The sequence below is a fragment of the Chelonoidis abingdonii genome, chromosome 6 (assembly GCF_003597395.2).
Source record: "Chelonoidis abingdonii isolate Lonesome George chromosome 6, CheloAbing_2.0, whole genome shotgun sequence".
Lineage (NCBI taxonomy): Eukaryota > Metazoa > Chordata > Testudines > Testudinidae > Chelonoidis > Chelonoidis abingdonii.
The window spans coordinates 36,367,194-36,385,930 of record NC_133774.1 but is presented as its reverse complement, the minus strand read 5'-3'; the positions used below and the strand labels follow the sequence as shown (position 1 = coordinate 36,385,930).

Genomic DNA, 18,737 nt, shown 5'->3' with positions numbered 1-18,737 from the left:
TTGTCTGGTCACCCTACATGATAGTGACTTTGTCTTATCTTTACCTTTAGAACAATTCAATAAAGATAAAATAACCAGACCCAAAATGTTTGGCTTCTAATAAACACCTCCTGAGCTAAATTATAAATATTCATTTTTCTATTCTAGGAAGAGAGAGGTCTATTGAGTTTACTGAAACCTTGACAATTCAGGGAGGGCAGTGAGAACTTGTTAGAAAAGTTATATTGGTAACTTTCCAAATCTATCTTAAACTGAATAGATGTAGTGAATACATATTGATTTCCATGTTTATTAAAATTTTTAATCTTAGACAATTTAAAATCTCAGACTTAAATGGTGAGTGTGCAAAAGATTGAATGGCTTGTGTGAACACAGGTATATAAATAAATGCTGTGTGCATATGTATATGAATTCATAGGCATGTATGAGTTTAAAAAGTGTGTGCATGTAAGAAGGGAAACCCACTGTGACATGCTGCTTGGAGGGCCTCCAGAAAATTATGCTTCAGAAATAGGCAATCTTGCAGCATTCTTAGGGATGTGATGGCAGCATGTCAGCTATACTTAGTGTGATTATAGGTGGGGCTTGTAACACAGCCTATTAAGGCAGCCTGACACTTCTCTTTAAGACTGCAGTTGTTCACAGTTTTGCCAAACACCTCAGGCTGAATTTTTTTGAAACTAAAAATGTTGAAACTTTTTAATTGAAGCAGATGTGGGGTGGTGGTGGGGAAGGAGACAGGTCTGACAAAGAGCTGGAGTGCAAAGGGAGAACTGGGACTGGCTAGGCAAGTTGACTAGGACTAAGCTGTGGGACAATTGTCATGATTGGAGCTTGGGTGGTCAGGACCAGTGGTCAGAACAATAGCAGTCAGAGGGCAGGAACCACAAAGGTTGGAGCTGGAGTCAAGAACCAGGAGTTTGCTCTTTGACTTTTGAGCCCAGCTCTATCTGAGAGAGAAATCCATAACTACAGTTGGCAGGGGAGTGCACCTTATTGCACAGACACACTTCCTGGAATTCCTCCTAGGCTTAAATAAGGCACCTGGACCAATCAGGGGCCCCAAGGGAAGCCTTCCAAGGTATTTGTCTCCACAAGGTTCAAGTGATGATGTATACTGCCCTATCATAGCTGCCAGGTAGTGGCATGGAGGTGTTGCAGTCCTGCAGACCCCAGCTTCTAGCTTCCATAGAACTCAACAGCAACACTGGAGTTAGGACAAGAAGCCCAGGAAGAAATACTGGGACTAGTTGTCTGTGTGGACAAGGAACATGGGTAGAGGGAGTATATGATGGGATGTCAGTGGTGGTGCAAAAGACCGATCAGATAGGAGATAAGGGCAGGGAGAACTGGAACTGGCTGGTCAAGGAGATTGGGATGAAAATGTGTGGGTTGGGACTTGGACACAGAGCCTGGAGGGGTGAGACTAGTACAGTCAAGAAGACTGGGATGAGAAGCCTGGGGCAGGAGCAAGTATGATCATGTAATGAGTAATCATAATCCATACATACAAATGGGCTGAATTAAGGATGCACAGACAGCATTAATTCTGTCATTTCCTAAATTAAGTGTTTGACTTTGCAACCTTAGTAATTTTTTAGTAGAGTTTGTATGTAGTTTCCTATGTCCTTAAATGCAAACTAAACAGATTGCATTATGTGGCATCATTCACACTCACATGGTCAGCAACAGGTTGGAACTTTAGACCTGCCACACAGAACTGGGCTAACAGAGTAACTGATAGCAGTAGTAGGTTGTCATCCTCTATAATGCTGGTCCAAAGAGGGGGATGGAACACTGCCAGTTTTACAGATATTTGCTTACAGCAGAGGGATGGAGAGACTCTTAGCTTCTGTTCCAGGCTATAGAGAGGAGCACGCTCTAATGGGCTCAGACTCTTCTTCCCATTCCCCCAACCTTGACCCCTTTTTCCTATTCCCCTCCAAACTGACCTTGTCTCAGTCCTGTCACTTCTGTACCCTAGGCTTCTTATTCCAGTCTCAGTCTCCTCACTTAGAAATTCCTGGTCTTTATTCCTCAGGTTTCACATCCCAGTCTCTTGTCCAGCAAGTCCTCATCTCCCACTCCAGACACCAAGTTACAGTCCCTCCCTCACACCCCATCTTCACTGCTCCCAGTCTCCTTGCCCAGCCATTCCTAGTTCCCTTCCAATCCTCCCCTGCTCCTTTCAACCTGTCTTTGCCCAGCCAGTCCCAGTTCCTCCCTCCCAACTCATCATCTAAGTCAGTGGTTTTCAAACAGCAGGTCATGACCCAGTTCTGGGTTGTGGAATGTGAGGCACTAGGTCATGGCAGCTCTGATCAGCACTGCCAACCAGGACATTAGAAGTCCTGTCAGCTGTGCTGCCCGACTAAGGCAGGCTAGTCCCTACTTGTTCTGACACCACAGTGCACCCTGGAATTGGCCAGCAACAGGTCCAGCTCCTATGCAGCAGAGCCACAGGGCTCCATATGCAGCCTGAGCACTGGCTTCACACTCCCATTGTTTGGTTTGGACAGTGCCTGCAGGAGAGATCCATGCGGAGCCGGACCTGCTGCTGGTCACTTCTGGGGCTCAGTGCAGTCTGTGGTGCCAGGACAGGCAGGAAGCCTGCCTCTGCACCCTGGCTGCACCACTGACCGGGAGCCACTGGAGCTAAGTCTGTACCCCAATCCCCTGCCTCAGCCCTGAGACCCTCAAACATGAAACTCCTTGCTGCACACCAAACCCCTCATCCCTGGCTCCAGCCCAGAGCCTGCACTCCCAGTGCACAGCCCCCTCCCACACCCTGAAACCCTCATTTCCAGCCCCACCCTGCAGCCCTCACCCCAACCTTCTACCCCAGCCCCTTGCACACCCCAACCCCTTATCCCCAGCTCTGTTGGATCAAAGGCAGTTTTCGTCAGCTGGGTCACCAGAAAAAAAGTTTGAAAACCACTGATCTAAGCTGTCTCTCCCCCTTCCCCCATATTCCCCATCCTCACTGTTTCCCAGTGTCAATCTGCCTTCCTCATCCAATCTCAGTGACTCCTGCCTCAGGCTCCTTGTCCAGCCTGTTTGAGTTCTACAACCACCCTGTCTCTCACTGGCAAGTATTTATCTACTCCTCTCTCCACCTCACTGATTCCAAGTCCCAGTCTTTTTGCCCACCAAGTCCTAATCACCGCTGTTCCTCATTTTAGCCAAGGATGCTTCCCCCAGCCACCAGTCCATCCCTGCCCATTTTCATCCCCATTTCCAAGTCTGAGACTCCTTTTCCAGACAGTTTCCATTCTCTACCCTCACCTCAACTCACATTTCAAATTTGTCATCCCTGGCAGCCTCCAGGGTCTCTCTCAATCGGCTTCCCCCATTCTCCCTTCCCCCTCATCTCCTCCCACCCCAATTCTGGTACTTTGCCCTGTGCACTCAAATAAAACAACTTCCTCTTTCCTGCTGCCTGGATCCAGTGGGGTATGGGTGGGGTGTTGTCATTGAGGGCACAGGAGAGACAGGCTCCCTATTCTCAGCTATGGTGCCTCGCCCACAGCAGCCCAGAGCTGTGATGGCAAGGGAAATTTTGCTCATCCCCAAGTAAGGGATGCTCAATGGAGATGGAATAGTCAGGGAATTTTAGTTGCAAAGCTCTAACAAGTCTGAGGATCTGTAAGCTTCACATTTTCAAAGGTTTATAACTTGAACGAATTTGAGCAGATTTTCATTGAGACAGCAAAAGGCACATCCCAGACAAAGGCCACCCTGCTGCCACATTGAGTTCATACTCCAATGCAAGGGGCAGCAGAGGGTCTCAAAGAAAAGGTTGCCAGAATTTAGTATGGCCAAAACAGCATATTTTTCTTTGGCCTCATTCTTGGAAGTGGCTTAACCGTTTTGGCTGAAATTTTCCAAAAAAGTTTAGTTTGAAGGAGACACCCAACATGAAAACAGAGCCCAAACCCAAACTGTTGGCAACATTGTAAGCAACTGACAACAACGTCTTATAGTGGGAGGTGCTGGGAAACCTTAAGGTTACTACTAGCCTGTCCTATAACTTACATTCTTAACATTCAAAATTATTCTGCAGTTGAAAATAGAATATAATATGCCAGGTACCACGGCATCCCTTTAATAAATACCAATTGCAAGACAGTAACATTTAGTAAGTGGGAGAGAAAGCATGTTTCACTATTAATGGATCCCTTAACCTACTTTCCAGATGGGGGGAAAAGCACCATGCTCCCTCTTGGACATTTGGCTCTGCTACTTTATCTTTTCACCAAGCACCATATCTCTGGGATGCGGTGTGCACAAAAGGACTATAGAGGGCAAAGTCTTCTCCAGAAAGCCTTACTTCTCTGGCAGAGAAATGAGGTCTGCATAGAAGAGTCCCCCCAGCATGGGCTAGGGTGACCAGATGTCCCAATTTTATAGGGATAACCCCAATATATGGAGCTTTTTCTTATATAGACACCTATTACCTCCCTCCCCATTTTTCCACACTTTATCTAGTCATCCTACAATGGACACTAGTGCAGGAGCACATCTGTGGGCTGATTTCCTGCCATTCTCTTTTGCTGAGACTCCAATGACTGAAAGGCTTCAAGCTTACATGCAAGTCAAGGGCATAGAGCCTCCGAGACATGGGTCTCTGCTTACCTTCCCTGGGCAAGGCAGGGAAGGAATTAGATGGAGGATGTCTGCCTGAGGCAGCTCACAAAACAGGGGCATGGCCTGTGCTGGTAGATTAGAGACAACGGAGTACTCTGGGATGAGGAAAGAAAGTGAAGGATAAATTCTTGCCATGTACTTAACACTGAAAAGTGTCTGGGGCCTTGTGGCCCAGCTAGCACAAACTGGGCTACAATGTAATACAGCTGTATGGAGCTGCAAGTGGCAGAAGAAAGATTTGCCATATGCTAAGAATGGTGAATGAGAGGGGGACACACACGCAACAAGTGTAGTTTATACTTCCCTGGTGAGGAAGATACTACGGTTCGAAGAGTGGTTTGTTTATGCTTTGGTTCATCCATTGCACTCCAGAAGCACTGACTATCCCATATTAACAAAAATCACTCAGCTGTGTCATTTGTGGTCATGAGGGGGTTGTGTTTATGCTTTTCCTTGGCATTTAGTCATCCACAAAGAGAAACTAAAGCATGAGCTCTGTTAAGGTACCTGAGCAACAGAAACTGAACAAGAAAGCTTAAGGTGCCTGTAGGCTTTTCCTGTTCCTGCCTTCCTGTTTTGTTTCCTTCTCATTGCCCTTGCAGGCCTGCTGTTTTCTGATCCATGCTTGGCCTTTCAGGGCAGCACTGTTTTTCCATACAGCTGTTCCTAGAGTAATGACAGGCTTGCTTCCGCCTTGGCTTGGCTGGTAGTGGGTATGTTGACAACCGTGGCTGGAAGGTGAGATTCCCAGTATGAGTAGACAAACTCACTACCTCAGTTCAAGCTAGCATGTTGTTTCATGGGCAGCAGCTCAGCTAGTAGCCTGATTCTAAGGCCACCTGGCTGCTGGTCCAAGATTAGGGGGCTAGCCTGAACCACTGCCCAAGCCACAATGTCTGTGCTGCCATTTTTAACAATTCTGTCTACCTGTGCTGTGAATCACACCTCCCAGCTGCAGCACAGACATCCTGTAGATCACTGTCCTTAGGGTTGTCCCCCGCCCCCCAAGTCTCCCTACCTGGCCTCAGCCCAGTGGTACCAGAAAAACTTATTGTGGGGGGTGCTAAAAGCAGAAGCCATGTATTTGGGTTACTACTACAAGCCAGGGGGTATAGCAGGACCCCCAGCACCCATCATTCCAGCACCTATGGTTAAGCCGGTTCTCTTGATTATTTGTCTTTACTTGGGTCTAATCTGTAGGCAGCAGCTGCAGCAAAGGAAAGAAAGCTACAGAAAAGTGCTGGGAGCAGACACTGTTTCTCTCAGAACTAGCTGCTTTCATCTTGAAATAGATAGAAGGTTACCTGTAAGAGCACCATCTGGTGATTCCTGCTTCTGTTACAAGACTCACTTCCTTGCCTTCCCTGGCAGGAGCAGCAGCCGCCGCCAGTGCTGCTAGAACAGAAGGAAGGGATGGGCAAGGCCAGATGCTCTTACCCACTTCAGCTAAAGGCAGCTTTGAGAGAAGTGTAGTCAGTGCCCCTGCTGCCTCTCAGTTACCCAGATCGAGCTTTTCAGCCCTGCTGATTTTCTGACTACCAAGCCTGTGTCTGTGAGGTGCAGTTTGTATAAAAGACACAAAGATGGCACTGTTGTCTTTGGAAAGTCTTTTTCCTCTCCATCACAGATTTAAGATTGATGAATAGCAGTATAGCAGGGGTTCTCAAACTGGGGATCAGGAACCCCTCAGGGGGTCACAAACTGTCAGCCTCTACCCCACTCATCATTACCATGGCATCTCCTCTTAGTCACTCTGGCAATTAGCTCTCGAAGTCAATGCCCCTTCCCATGGCTGCATGCCATTACCACCTCTCTCAGGTCTAGGGTTGCCAACTTTCTACTTGCACAAAACCAAACACTCTTGCCCCACCCCTTCTGAGACTCCACCCCCACTGTTGCTAACTCTCCCCACCCTCACTGATATGCTCATTGTCACTGGGCTGGGGCATGTGAGGGCTCTGGCTGGGGGTATAGGGATGAGAGGTTTGGGGTGCAGGAGGGTGCTCCAGACTGGGATGAGGGGTTCAGATGGCAGGGAGGAGATCAGGGCTGGGATGTATGCTATGGGCAGCAATTACCTCAGACTACTCTCCCCCACAGCTCCTATGCAGTAGTAGTGCCAGGTAGCTCTACATGCTGCCCCACAGCTCCATTGGGCACAGTTTCCAGGCAATGGGAGCTATAGAGCTAGTGCTGGGGAGAGGGCGGGGAAGAAGGAGACAGCATGTAAAGCTCCCAGCTGCTGACCAGAGCCACCAGGGTCCCTTTTTGATGGAGCATTCTGGTTGAAAATTGGACACCTGAGAACATACCTGAGTTACATCTATAGGTCCTCTCTTGTTTTAGGGAGGACAGTATTCTCTGCATGACTTAGCCTGCCAGCCAGGTCACTTACCATTCCCACTTCCAGGGTATAGCAAAATCCTTTCTTCACTAGTTATAGGTAGTCTTCCTATTCATTGTCTTAGATGCCCCTCCTTTAGCATCTGGTAGGGGAACCACAGGTCTATACTTTACTCCAGGAACCTTTAGCCCATTAATTTGCTTCTTTCATAGACTACTTCCCATAATTCCTGATAACCCTCCTTGCTCTGGGTACAATTGTAGCTTTTCCCAGCAGCCCTTTTCTAGGGCCAGTTTCCTGGCTTTATGGGCCCCACCTATTCCTGCCCAGCTAAGCCTGCTTTCAATCTCCCCGGCTTCCCCTCCAGGTGTAGCCTATGGAGTTAATTGGCCTGCTTGGCCATCATAACCTCTTCTAGTTGTGTGTGTGTGGGGTGGATTGACTAGTACAAAGTAGGCTACCTGGTTGTATGTTGTTAGGAGCCATACCTAGGAGAGAAAAAGATCTGTTTTATGCTAAGAGTAGGGAGTGAGAGGGAACAGTGCAGGTGTACTAACAGAAGGCTTTTTTAAAAACCTGTTCCTGTGAATACCATGATCAGAAACAGGTTTGTGGTGTTTTCTAGTATTCTTTGTTGGTTGGTTCTAGAATATTCTTTTCTTGTGTTTAAAGATATAATGTTGTACTTTTATGTTTAGTATTTGTCTACTGTATATTATGGAATGTTATTGTCTGTTTCATAGTTGACTCTTTTCCTAGTTAATAAGCTAATTATTGGATGGATGGATGGATGGATTTTTAAAAACTATATAAGGTGACCGATTGGGTTCGTTGGTTAAGATGTATTGTTGGATGGATGGATTTTTAAAAACTATATAAGGTGACCGATTGGGTTCGTTGGTTAAGACGTATTGTTGAATTGCCCCCAAAATAGTGTGGTGTGTTTTTTTTTGTTTTTTTTTTTTTGTTTTTTTTTTTATTAGTATGTAATCATGTCTCTTAACCTAGTAAAGATTTTTTTACTTTAACAAAAAAAATACACTAGAGATGTAAATGGTTTTAAGTAACATAATACAAGTCTATTAAAGTAGATACTTGCTTTTTTATTCTTTTTGAATTTCTAATTGTTCAGTATGAATGATTTGCTAACTATGTAATTCTTAAGTTGTTAATCTTAATATAGTAATTTTGTACACACCTTTAATTTGGGGATGTCACCATGTAGTTGCAGCAACAGCACCTGTTGAATTAAAGTTAGAGTGGGGGTTTTGCCTTTCAAGCTGTTTGATTGTAACATTTTTATGTAAATAACTTCTGTAACTGTCTTAAGGAATATTTTGGAGTTGTGAGGGTGATACTTGAAGGCATTTGTGTTATAAGGAATTCTCCAAAGTAAAAGTGTTTAAAAACCACTGTAGTGGATGTTCCTAATGTTCCTGGCCTTCAGCTACAGGGGAAAATAACAGGAGAAAAAGGCAGGGAATTTAAAAAGAATAAAAAGGGTGGAAGTTCAGATGAAAGAAGATTCAGGAGCAGTCAGTATGAAAAATAAACATCACTAAATTTCACTACTGAAAAGAGTAATAGCATGGGGGGAGGGAGCTAAGGAGTTTCTCTTCTTCCGAAGTGGTTCTTTTTACTTCTTTTAAAGTTTTCTTGTGAATTTAGAGGTAGTGAAGGATGCTGGATAGATATCTTTGAAGGGTAAAATCTTCTAACCGCAGAACAGATGTAGCTCAATGCCTAGTGCAAAGAAATAATAGACTATGTAACTGAGTAAAAAGGTTCTTCTCAGTGTTTTTCATTTTGCAGGAAGGGATTCATTATTTCTATAGCTGGGTTAATATCCATAGTATTTATTGATGACATTATTACAAAACTCCTCTATTGGGGCAAGAGGAGGTCTATGGTGAAACTTAGCATTATTATTTGTCAGTTTGTACAGCATTTTGTAGAATAAAAGCTACGTTAGTGTGAAGAATCACAAATAACCAATATAGGTGCACTGATGTGTGCCTTCATCAGTATAGTATCTATCAATCAGTGTTCTTATAACTGAACATGATATGCTTTGCACAGAAAAATATGCTAAACAAACACGATCCCTGCCCCAAAGAATTTATCTGGCCCTGTTCCTTCTGTTGGATCTGCATGGGTAGATTACTGATCCCATGCAGATTTAGTTGCAGGGTAGGGGTCTGCAGACACAAACGTGAAATATGCACAGTTAGGATTCAGAATAGCCTATGAACAGTGCTGCTGGTGAGTTTCATAGAGCAGATTGATTTCCATGAGTGAACTGGAGAAGAGGGAAGGCCCTTAGTATCATCTACAGGCCTGAACCAGATTGAAGCCCCATTGTGCTAGGTGCACCACAATCATACAGTGAACGGCCATGCCGGTCAAAAGACATTTTTCTTCATTTAAACACATTAAATGAAGTCTGTGTTGTTGTTTTTTTTTTTTTCTTCAGCCCCAAAGCATTTAATACATTAGGGAGCATACTGACATATCACACATTATTCCCTCTTCAGCTTTGTAGCAGCTCTAAAGCTTCATATAGGAAAGCAAGTAAAGTGTCTTCAAGTTGAAATGTTGCAAATGTCTTTGAGTTATAGCGAGACAGTATAATTTGAACATGAAGTAAATGTTTCTATGACTTGAAATGTTAAATAGCGTCATGGAGGAGCACTAAAATAATACAGGAAGTAAAAAAGGTCTTGTTTTAAAGGCCTCATTCTGAATATTATTCAGCAGATGTACAGCACTGGCTATTCAGTAGTAAAGTGTTTCAGATCCAAACAAGGCTAACTCTATGACATGAAATAGTATGTTCTCCTTTTCCACAGAATGGTCATAAACATACCCTTTTCCAATTGTTCTGAAATGTGCATTCCATTTTGTAGGACTTCTAAAATATTACTCATCACTAATTTCAGAAAAGCAGAATGTGCCAGTTTTTCAAGATAATGAAAATTCCAGCAGATTTCTGCACACAACTAGGCTAGCCAAATTTATGCCATATTCTGCCCTTTTCTGTGGGTGCAGTTTCTATAGCCACACTTCTGCACATAAAAAAATAAATAAAAATCCATGTTTAATCTACATTTACATTCATATATGGGACTTCCCGTACTCTTTTTGCCATGTGTATCTTTCTGGCAGTTCTATCCAGAAGGATTTCAGAGGGTTTCTTTTCCTGGACCTAATGCCGACTATCAGTGTCTGAGATTATGATTATAAAAGAAAGAAGAGATGTATTTCTGAAATGGCAAGGTAAAACCCTGAGATATAGTAGGTCTCAATAAAAATATGAATGAAGGACTGAATTTTTAATATGTGCCTCTGTTGTCCTGTGATCCTTATAAATGTTAGTCACAAAATGCATATAGCTCAACAACTGAATTCTCCTGACCAGTGGTACTGAAGCCTCTCTCTTTTTTAATTTTTATTTTTATATATATATGAAATTTCCCAGTCCTTTGTATTGTCCAAGATGTGATATTTGGAAATAAAGACAATGAAAACTAACATGTCTGATTAGTATCAAGGGTTCCTTGCATTAACCATGGACCAAGTACATAATATGACTGAGGAAGCAGTTCAGTTCCCTGGCAGTGGAGCTGCAGTAGCTCCACGTTTACTGTGCTATCGTGCATTGGAAAGAATGGCTAGTGGGTAAATGTAATAGCAAATCCCATAGTCCCCTCCCACTGCATGTCCCAAGTGAGCTGTTGGCCTTGGTGTCCCATGCACAGAACAGTTCTGTTGTGTAGGAGATGTAAATCTCCAGTGTGGGGTTCCAGCATCCTTTCTATACTTACCATTCAGTGGTAAACACACTGGTTCCCCTGTGGTGGAATTTCTGCCCCTAAGTGAAGAATATTGTCAGCTAGATTAATATTTAAATGTAGAGTATAATGCATTGAACTCTGCTGGCCCTCCATTTACTCTTTCAGTGCCCACACTATTGTTTCTTTAAACTAAAATTCATAGTCATGCCAATTTCCCCCCTCCCTATTATGCCTCTTTTTATTCCTATTGCTTTTTTGACTGACCCCATGTGAGTTCCATCCTGAGAGTGAAGGTTTCTTAGTGATCTGATAGAGCTGTTGAGCTTTATGTTGGAGTTGCCAAGCTTCCTTATTCTATACGTGGTCACCACCAAAAGCACATCTCCCTGATACTCTGCTCTCTATAGAATACTTGGTCAAATTAATGGTCTCTGGTCTCCATCTGTAAGGTGATCTTTGGCAGAGGTTCTCAAGCTGTGGTCCGTGGATCACCAGTGGTCTGTGAGCTCCATTCAGGTGATCTGTGGATAATTTCCCTCTAAGGTGCATGCCTGGGTGGCTGCACATGAGAGAATGAAGGGCAACTCACCTAATTAGTGAAGCCATGCAGGCATGGCTCCACTAATTAGGTGCCTGGACCCTGGAGAAGATGCACATGTGAAGTGGTGGCCTTCAGGGGAATGGGGGTAGGTGGAAGGGGGAAGTGGAGTGAGAAGAGGGGGTGGAGGGAATTTGGGACATGCAGGGCTATGGTGGACCTGCGGAAGAGGCTACTTTCCCCAGCTCCAGGGCTGTGGCTGCCAGGGAGAGATGGCCCTCCTTCCCACCCTTAGCTCTGTGGCTGCTGTGGCGGAGGGAGGGAGGGAGAGATCCTTCCCTGCCCCAGCTCAGGGGCTGCCATGGTGAGGGAGAGACACCCCCACCCATGGCAGGGGGGAGAGAGAGAGAGACATTCCCCTCCTTCTCAGCCCAGCTTGGTGGCACCCCGCCTTCCCAGCCCTAGCTTGGGGACTGCTACAGTGGGAGAGAGGGAGAGACCACCCCCTCCTTCACAGCCCCAGCTTAGGGGCTGCCATGGTGGGAAAGAGAGGGCACATCAATCACATTAGAAAGGTAAGACTACTGATATTAAAATGAGTTGTTCGATTTTATTTGTAGAACAAAAAAAGTTTGTTTTTATTTTTTTTTAAATATAGCGCTTTTATCCGAAGTGCTTTACAATAGTTAGCTAACAGTACAAAAAACAGTTAGCAGAGCACTTAATGATCTTTCCGAGATCCTCAGCAATTTTCAAGTGGCCCGTGGGGGTGAGGGCGGGGGGAGAGTTTGAGAACCACTGATCTTGGGTATTGGCCCAAGCTGCTCTGTCTCAGAACCTGATCTCCTTCAACAGCTTAGTGCCACATAGCAAAGGGGAGAGCTTTCATGGCAGCTGGTCCAAGACTGAGCGCCATTCCAGAAGAGGCAAACTGCCACAGTTCTCAGCACATAGAAGTGAGGCTTACACTCCACTTCCTTAGTGTAGGTTTCCCACAGGAACAACAGAAGGGATGTGCCAACAATACTAATTCCGGGAGGGGCAGAAGAAGCTAGACCTCATTGGATCTTTATACTGTGCATTCAGTCTGAGTAAGGTATAAATAGATGTACACCTCTAATGCCTCCATATGTGGAAAGGAGCATGTGACAAAAACCCAAATGAGAAAGAGAAACAAATTACTCATGCAGGTCATTTTAAAAAAGACCATGGGTTTCATCCCTTTATTATGAATAACTTTAACCTTAGTTTCACAAATCTTGCTTTTGTTGTTGAAAGTTATTTACATTAGAAGTGCAGGGAGACCAAATGTATAGAGTATCAATAACTTCTCAACTAAAATGAGTGCCTTGAAATGAGATCTGTGCATAATAATGTCCTTTCTGTACCTATGTTGAACTAGTTAACTCTTCATTTTCCACACTTAACTACATTCAGCAACAATTTTACTTCATGATTGTGTTCTAGTATATTTAGTTAAGAAAAAATAAATCCTAATTACACAGATACACCTCCATGACCCAATATAGATAAAAATAAAACCAGTACTTTCCCCCGTCATATTTTTACAGTCCAAAAAAGTAATCTTGATTGGGAGTACTTAATTTTTTCCCCCCATTTGTAAGTGATGAGATGTGGGAAACAATCTAGTGAATTAAACCATTTTTTCAAGAGGGAGAGAGAATGGGGGGTGTGGGCAGAATGGCTTAGTGGTTTGAGCTTTGGCCTGCTAAACCCAGGGTTGTGAGTCAATCCTTGAGGGGGGCCACTTAGGGATACGGAGCAAAAATTTTATCTGGGATTGGTCCTGCTTTGAGCAGGGGATTGGACTAGATGACCTCCTGAGGTCCTTTCCAACCCTGATAGTCTATGATTCCTTTAATACTTCCAGATGGACAAACTATTTGCAACTTGTACAAAGTACCATGCTTTTCCTATCTGCTTACATCAGCTCAGAGAAAAACATGCATTTCTGTCTTGTGCTGTTAAGAGTGGGGAGTATTACAGAAATGATTTTCTCAGCATTCAGGGCTTGGGCAGCAAGTTCCATCTCTCAGGTGTCTCCTAGCAGCCAGTCACTGAGATGCATTGCAGTTCCAGATCAGACTTTATTAACCTCCTGTTGCAAGTTTGTGCTGTGATATAGATGCTTAATTTTGTAGCTGGGAGGAGGAAGGGAACTTGGTCAGGGAAAATGGTGTCCCAGAATGAAGGCGGAGTTGAAAACCATGCAACCCTTTAGAGATCATCCTGTTACTGGGAGCTGCTGTGAAGGGAACTGGCCACCATCTTTTTTTGTGTGTCTTTGCTCAAACTCCACACATTCAAATAGACCTGGTTCTTATTGCAGGAAAAATAAAATTTTCTTCATGACTCAGTTTTTACTGCTCCTGTTGTCTGTAATAGCTGTTTTGGTTGATACCTGTAATTTCTGGGAGGGGGGGGGGGGATTTTTATAACTTTTTTGCTTTGAGTGTGTGTAAGGTGAATGAACACAAGAATATTGTTGTTGTGTTTGTAAGTCTTAATGAGTTTAGCCAATAAAACACAGGTGAAGGGAAGCAATAAAAGTTTTTAGTAAGGTTTGCGAGCAAGTAATACAACTTTTATTTGTTATCTTGAGGAATAAACCCTCATGTGACTTTGTCTAATGTCTTACTAAGCCAATGGAATCCTGTACCTATACAGAAATAAAGAGTTCTTGACAAAGCATTCAGACTGTGTCTATATATTGCTATGATTCAGAAGTGGAAATTACCATTTTTCTTTAGCATAATTGGGGTAAGATTCTGTCTATCTCTGGTAAATCTAGCCCTGTATTAAGGGCAGTGAAGAAGCAGTCCAGTGAAGGAACTGAGCCCACTGCCTGCCCCTCTCCACCCAATCCCTACATGCCTGTGTTTGAGGAACCTCTATGTCTGATGCTGGAAGGAGAGGTGGAGATACTATTCTGTACTGTGTATGCTGCCGCATGACTGCTTAGGGATGGGCCATAATCTGTCCCTTGGGATTTTTTTGTTTGAGAATCATGTTCATGTTCCTAGTGATTGATCAAATGCCATTCAAAGGGAAACTGAGGTAAATGAGAACTAAAAATTGACTTTTTAAAAATATACTGGGCCAAATTCTGGTATAAAGCTAGAACAACTATTAACCTAATTGAGCTTTGGATTTATGCTAGTGTAACACAATGCAATTTGGTCCAGTATATTTAACTAGATACTGGTCACCATTTTGCTCTGTTATGCAGGTGCAACCTAACACATCAGACTTTAACCCAATCCCCTTTTAAAATGGATTATATAAGGAGATATACCATGAATGCAGTATGTATGTGTGCCTTGCCTTCTTTCAGTTAGAAAGCAGTGCATTAAGCAGTTGCAATATGTTAATGGATGGTAGTCTATTCCTGAGTGATACAAAATCATTTTCTGAATATCTAATTTATTTCTATTCTGTTAACAGTTTCATAAAGGTTGTTTGTACCTTTTCCCTTTAGGCCATTCCACGTAGAGCCTTCAAATATTGTTAGTGTGAATGACACGCAAAGAGTTACAGATGAAGCCTCAGCAATGAATAAGCGGATTCAATACTATAGCAAGCTCACTTCTCCTTCAGATAGGGCACTGGTAAGGAAAAGATGGATTAAAGATGCCATTAATTAATGGACAGGAAATGCAGGGTGTAGTGGGTATTGTAAGTGCCTGACTTCTGCAATTTACATCTGAAAAACAAAAAGGAAACCCCCCCGTTAAAACAAACCTAGTTCATAGACTTTAAGGTCAGAAGGGACCATTATGATCATCTAGTCTGACCTCCTGTACCATGAAGGCCACAGGATCTCACCCACCCACTCCTGTATCAAACCTGTGTCTGAGCCATTGAAGTCCACAAATCATGGTTTAAAGCCTTCAAGATGCAGAGGACCTTCCAGCAAGTGACCCATGCCCCATGCTGCAGAGGAAGGCAAAAAAACTCGAGGACTTCTGCCAATCTGCCCTGGAGGAAAATTCCTTCCCAACCCCAAATATGGCGATCAGCTAAACTCTGAGCATGTGGGCAAGACTCACCAGCCAGACACCCAGGAAAGAATTCTCTGTAGTAACTCAGATCCCACCCTATCTAACATCCCATCACAAGCCATTGGGCATATTTACTGCTAGTAGTCAAAGATGAATTAATTGCCAAAATTAGGCTATCCCATTATACCATCCCCTCCATAAACCTTGAGAATTGCTTCTAAATTAGGTTTTACTGGCTGAGCATGTTTGAATTTACATAGAACCACAAGTCACAACTGCCTTCTTAGGTGGTGAAAAATATTACTGAGATATGCAAACAATCCTGAGTCTTACAATATTGGCCCAGTCTTAATATTTTGTCACCAGAACGTTCATAAATACATATTTAAGTTGTCAGCATGGAAATCTATGCATCTAAATTTAGGTATCCAAGCCTGATAACTTAGGGCATTTTCTGTGTACAGCTTGTCACTAAAAAAATATTTTCATAAAGTAGTTGGTGGATTGTGATGTGGGTGAGAGCAAATGCCGTATTCTACAGAAGAATAATTCAGCCATCAAATTTTCTTTAAAAATAGAAAAGATCTGCTTGAAAATATACTTTTCATTAAAAGTTTCATGTTTTTCATATAGTAAGCAGTCTGCTTAGTATAACTGGAACATCAGAGATTCTTTGTAACTAATACATCTTGTTTTATCCATCTATTAGATTGCTCCTGATCATGTACTTCCAGCTCCAGAAGAAATTTATGTGTATAGTCCATTAGGAACTGCTTTCAAAATCGATGGTTGCACTGATGGTTATGGCAAAAACTCCAGTGTAGTGACAATGTATGTTAAATACTTTCTTGTATGGTAGCCCAAAATTGCATTATATTGGAAGTTGTCTATTGAAATTTAATAACTTTTATGTTTGTTTCTAAAAAAGGTGGAATGAAATAACAATGCTCCTTAATTCTCTGTGTTCTTCAGATTTATGATCTGGAATACGATGATGGGCACATCTATACTAAGTATGCCATGGGGAATAAAACAGGTAAGATGAATGTTGATTCGAAAAAAATATTTGCATGGAAAACCATTTGCAGTGTTCTTTTGTTCCATTTGCATCAACATTTATTGTTAATGAGAAAAAATATAAATGTATTCCTCCTCTTAAACAGGCAGGATTTACCACTGGACTCTCTTTGATCTTGCTAATGGGCAGCTTGACACTTTATTGCTGTTACAGAGTTGTGAAATCACGGACAATGATACGTAAGAATCTGTTACATTACACAAAGTGTTCTTGTGTAAAGTGTGAGATCTTGAGTGAGGATGATTTTTATTATTATTGTTTGTTTCTGCCAGTGTTTGTCTGAATATTTCTTTGATTTACTGTTCATTAGATATGGGACTCAAACAAAAACTCCTTATTTGGATGCCCCTAACTTTGGGGAAGTTTGGGTTCTGGACTGAGACTTTGTGTCTTGGGGCCCATCTCCATTGTCATATTACCTCTTTTTAATTTATAGGGACCTGTTTCTTTTTAAGCACATTTTAACCACATCTGAACTCCTTCAGTCAAACTCCACCAACCATCTAATGTAATAGAAATCAAGTTATGGAACAGAATGTTGTCCCCTGACAAGTGTTGTACTTTAAGTTGGTGGCATTTATCTAGCAGCAGAAGGAGACTTTTACTTTGTCAGAGTTCTATGTAAACAGCACAATCTCTCTAATCCGAGTAGTCTCATGTTTAATCGCTCTCTTTTTTTTATATTTTTATCCAGCTTTAATAGATACCTCAAACTGGGAATTCCCAGATGTTTGCAAGTACTATTTTGGATCTTTTGGTCAATGGTCCAGTCTTTTATTTTCAATGGTGTCTCTTGTTGGAGCCATGGTTATTTACTGGGTACTTATGTCCAACTTCTTGTTCAACACAGGAAGATTTATATATAGTAAGTATCAGTGTTTGAGTCTTTTTTTCAATTTAGTTTGAATCAAAATTCTAGGTACTGAAATACAGGAACAAATTGTTAAAATCAGCTTTTTTTGTAGCACCAGAAAAATTTTAATTTTGGGCACCATAATTATAACCTCTTTAAAAGTTCTGTAATTCTCCAGGTGCATGCCTTTCTTTGAGTGATTTCCAGTTAGACTTTCTTTAAAGGTCATCATAAAGAAGGATGACTTTTTTGTTGCATCTTCTGCTTGCTCTGTGTGTGTAGTCTATTGATATACATACACACAACAGATTTGGCCACACAGACTTCTTTAATTCAGTGAATCAGTGTGAGTTTTTCACAGAGGTATCTTATACAAAGAAGACAATGTTATGATGTTTATCATGAGTTTTATAATGCCCTGAATCACTGGAGAATCTCTCATAGCTATGGGAGAAGTTCAATGGGTATATGGGAACTCACACCAGTAAATGACCCATGTCATCTAAAGCTACTTTTAATATTGTGGAGATAGACAATCAAGCTGCAAGTGAAATAGTCCGGTATCTTTAGATGGGATTGAGACTATTCATTTGGAAATTGGTGAGAAACTGCAAAACTCTATTCTACTTCTCTCATTTCTTTTCCATAAATTTACAGAAAGAAGGAACAGGATAGCAGCAGGAGTAGAGCAATCATAGTAAGATTGTTTTTCTTATTTTCAGATTACGTTCATGATATTAACATAACAGATCTTGTTCCTGGTACTAATGGGAGTAATAGAGGTAAGAAACGCACAATAGTACTATGTTCCACGATAAAATAACTCTAAGGGATATTATATGCAGCGTTGTTGTAACCATATCGGTCCAAAGATTAGAGACCAGGTGGGTGAGGTATAGTAAAACCTCAGAATTACGAACCCCTCAAGAATGGAGGTTGTTCGTAACTCTGAACAGAACACACTATGATTGTTCTTTCAAAAGTTTACAACTGAACATTGACTTAATACAGTATAGCTTTGAAACTTCACTATGGAGAATAAAAATGCTGCTTTCTTTTTATATTTTTAGTAGTTTAATATTTTTTTTTTTTTTTTTTTTTGGTCTCTGCTGCTGCCTGATTATGTACTTTAAGCTTCAAATGAGATGTGCAGCCCAATCAGCACAAAGCTGTGGCCCATGTGACAACATCCTATGGGCCATACAGGCAGTATTGGATGTGGGCCACAATGGTAACTAGGTAATATATTTTATTGGACCAACTTCTGTTGGTCAGAGAGACAAGCTTTTGAGCTTACATAAAGCTCTTCTTCAGACTTTCAGGGTGAAAATTCAGACCTGACGAAGAACTCTCTGTAAGCTCGAGGGTGTATCTCCCTCACTAGCAGTTAAGAGGGAAATCCTGGAGCCTGGAGTTTCCTGTAAGGACAAGAGAGGCTGAGGGAACACTCTGCCCAGCTCT

General features: G+C 42.3%; 1 protein-coding gene across 7 annotated transcripts in view; it reads left to right on the top strand.

The window, feature by feature from the left end:
- Positions 1-18,737, top strand: part of SLC38A9 (solute carrier family 38 member 9) — a 79,408-nt gene that overhangs the window by 9,651 nt on the left and 51,020 nt on the right. For 6 of the 7 annotated variants that reach the window (XM_032769001.2, XM_032769006.2, XM_032769008.2 and 3 more), the window contains 6 exons: positions 14,823-14,952; positions 16,055-16,176; positions 16,318-16,381; positions 16,509-16,602; positions 17,118-17,288; positions 17,999-18,058. In XM_032769001.2, the coding sequence (XP_032624892.1) occupies positions 14,823-14,952; positions 16,055-16,176; positions 16,318-16,381; positions 16,509-16,602; positions 17,118-17,288; positions 17,999-18,058 (641 nt within the window). The remainder of the gene's footprint in view (positions 1-14,822; positions 14,953-16,054; positions 16,177-16,317; positions 16,382-16,508; positions 16,603-17,117; positions 17,289-17,998; positions 18,059-18,737) is intronic. The other variant, XM_075066953.1, reaches the window with a different exon arrangement.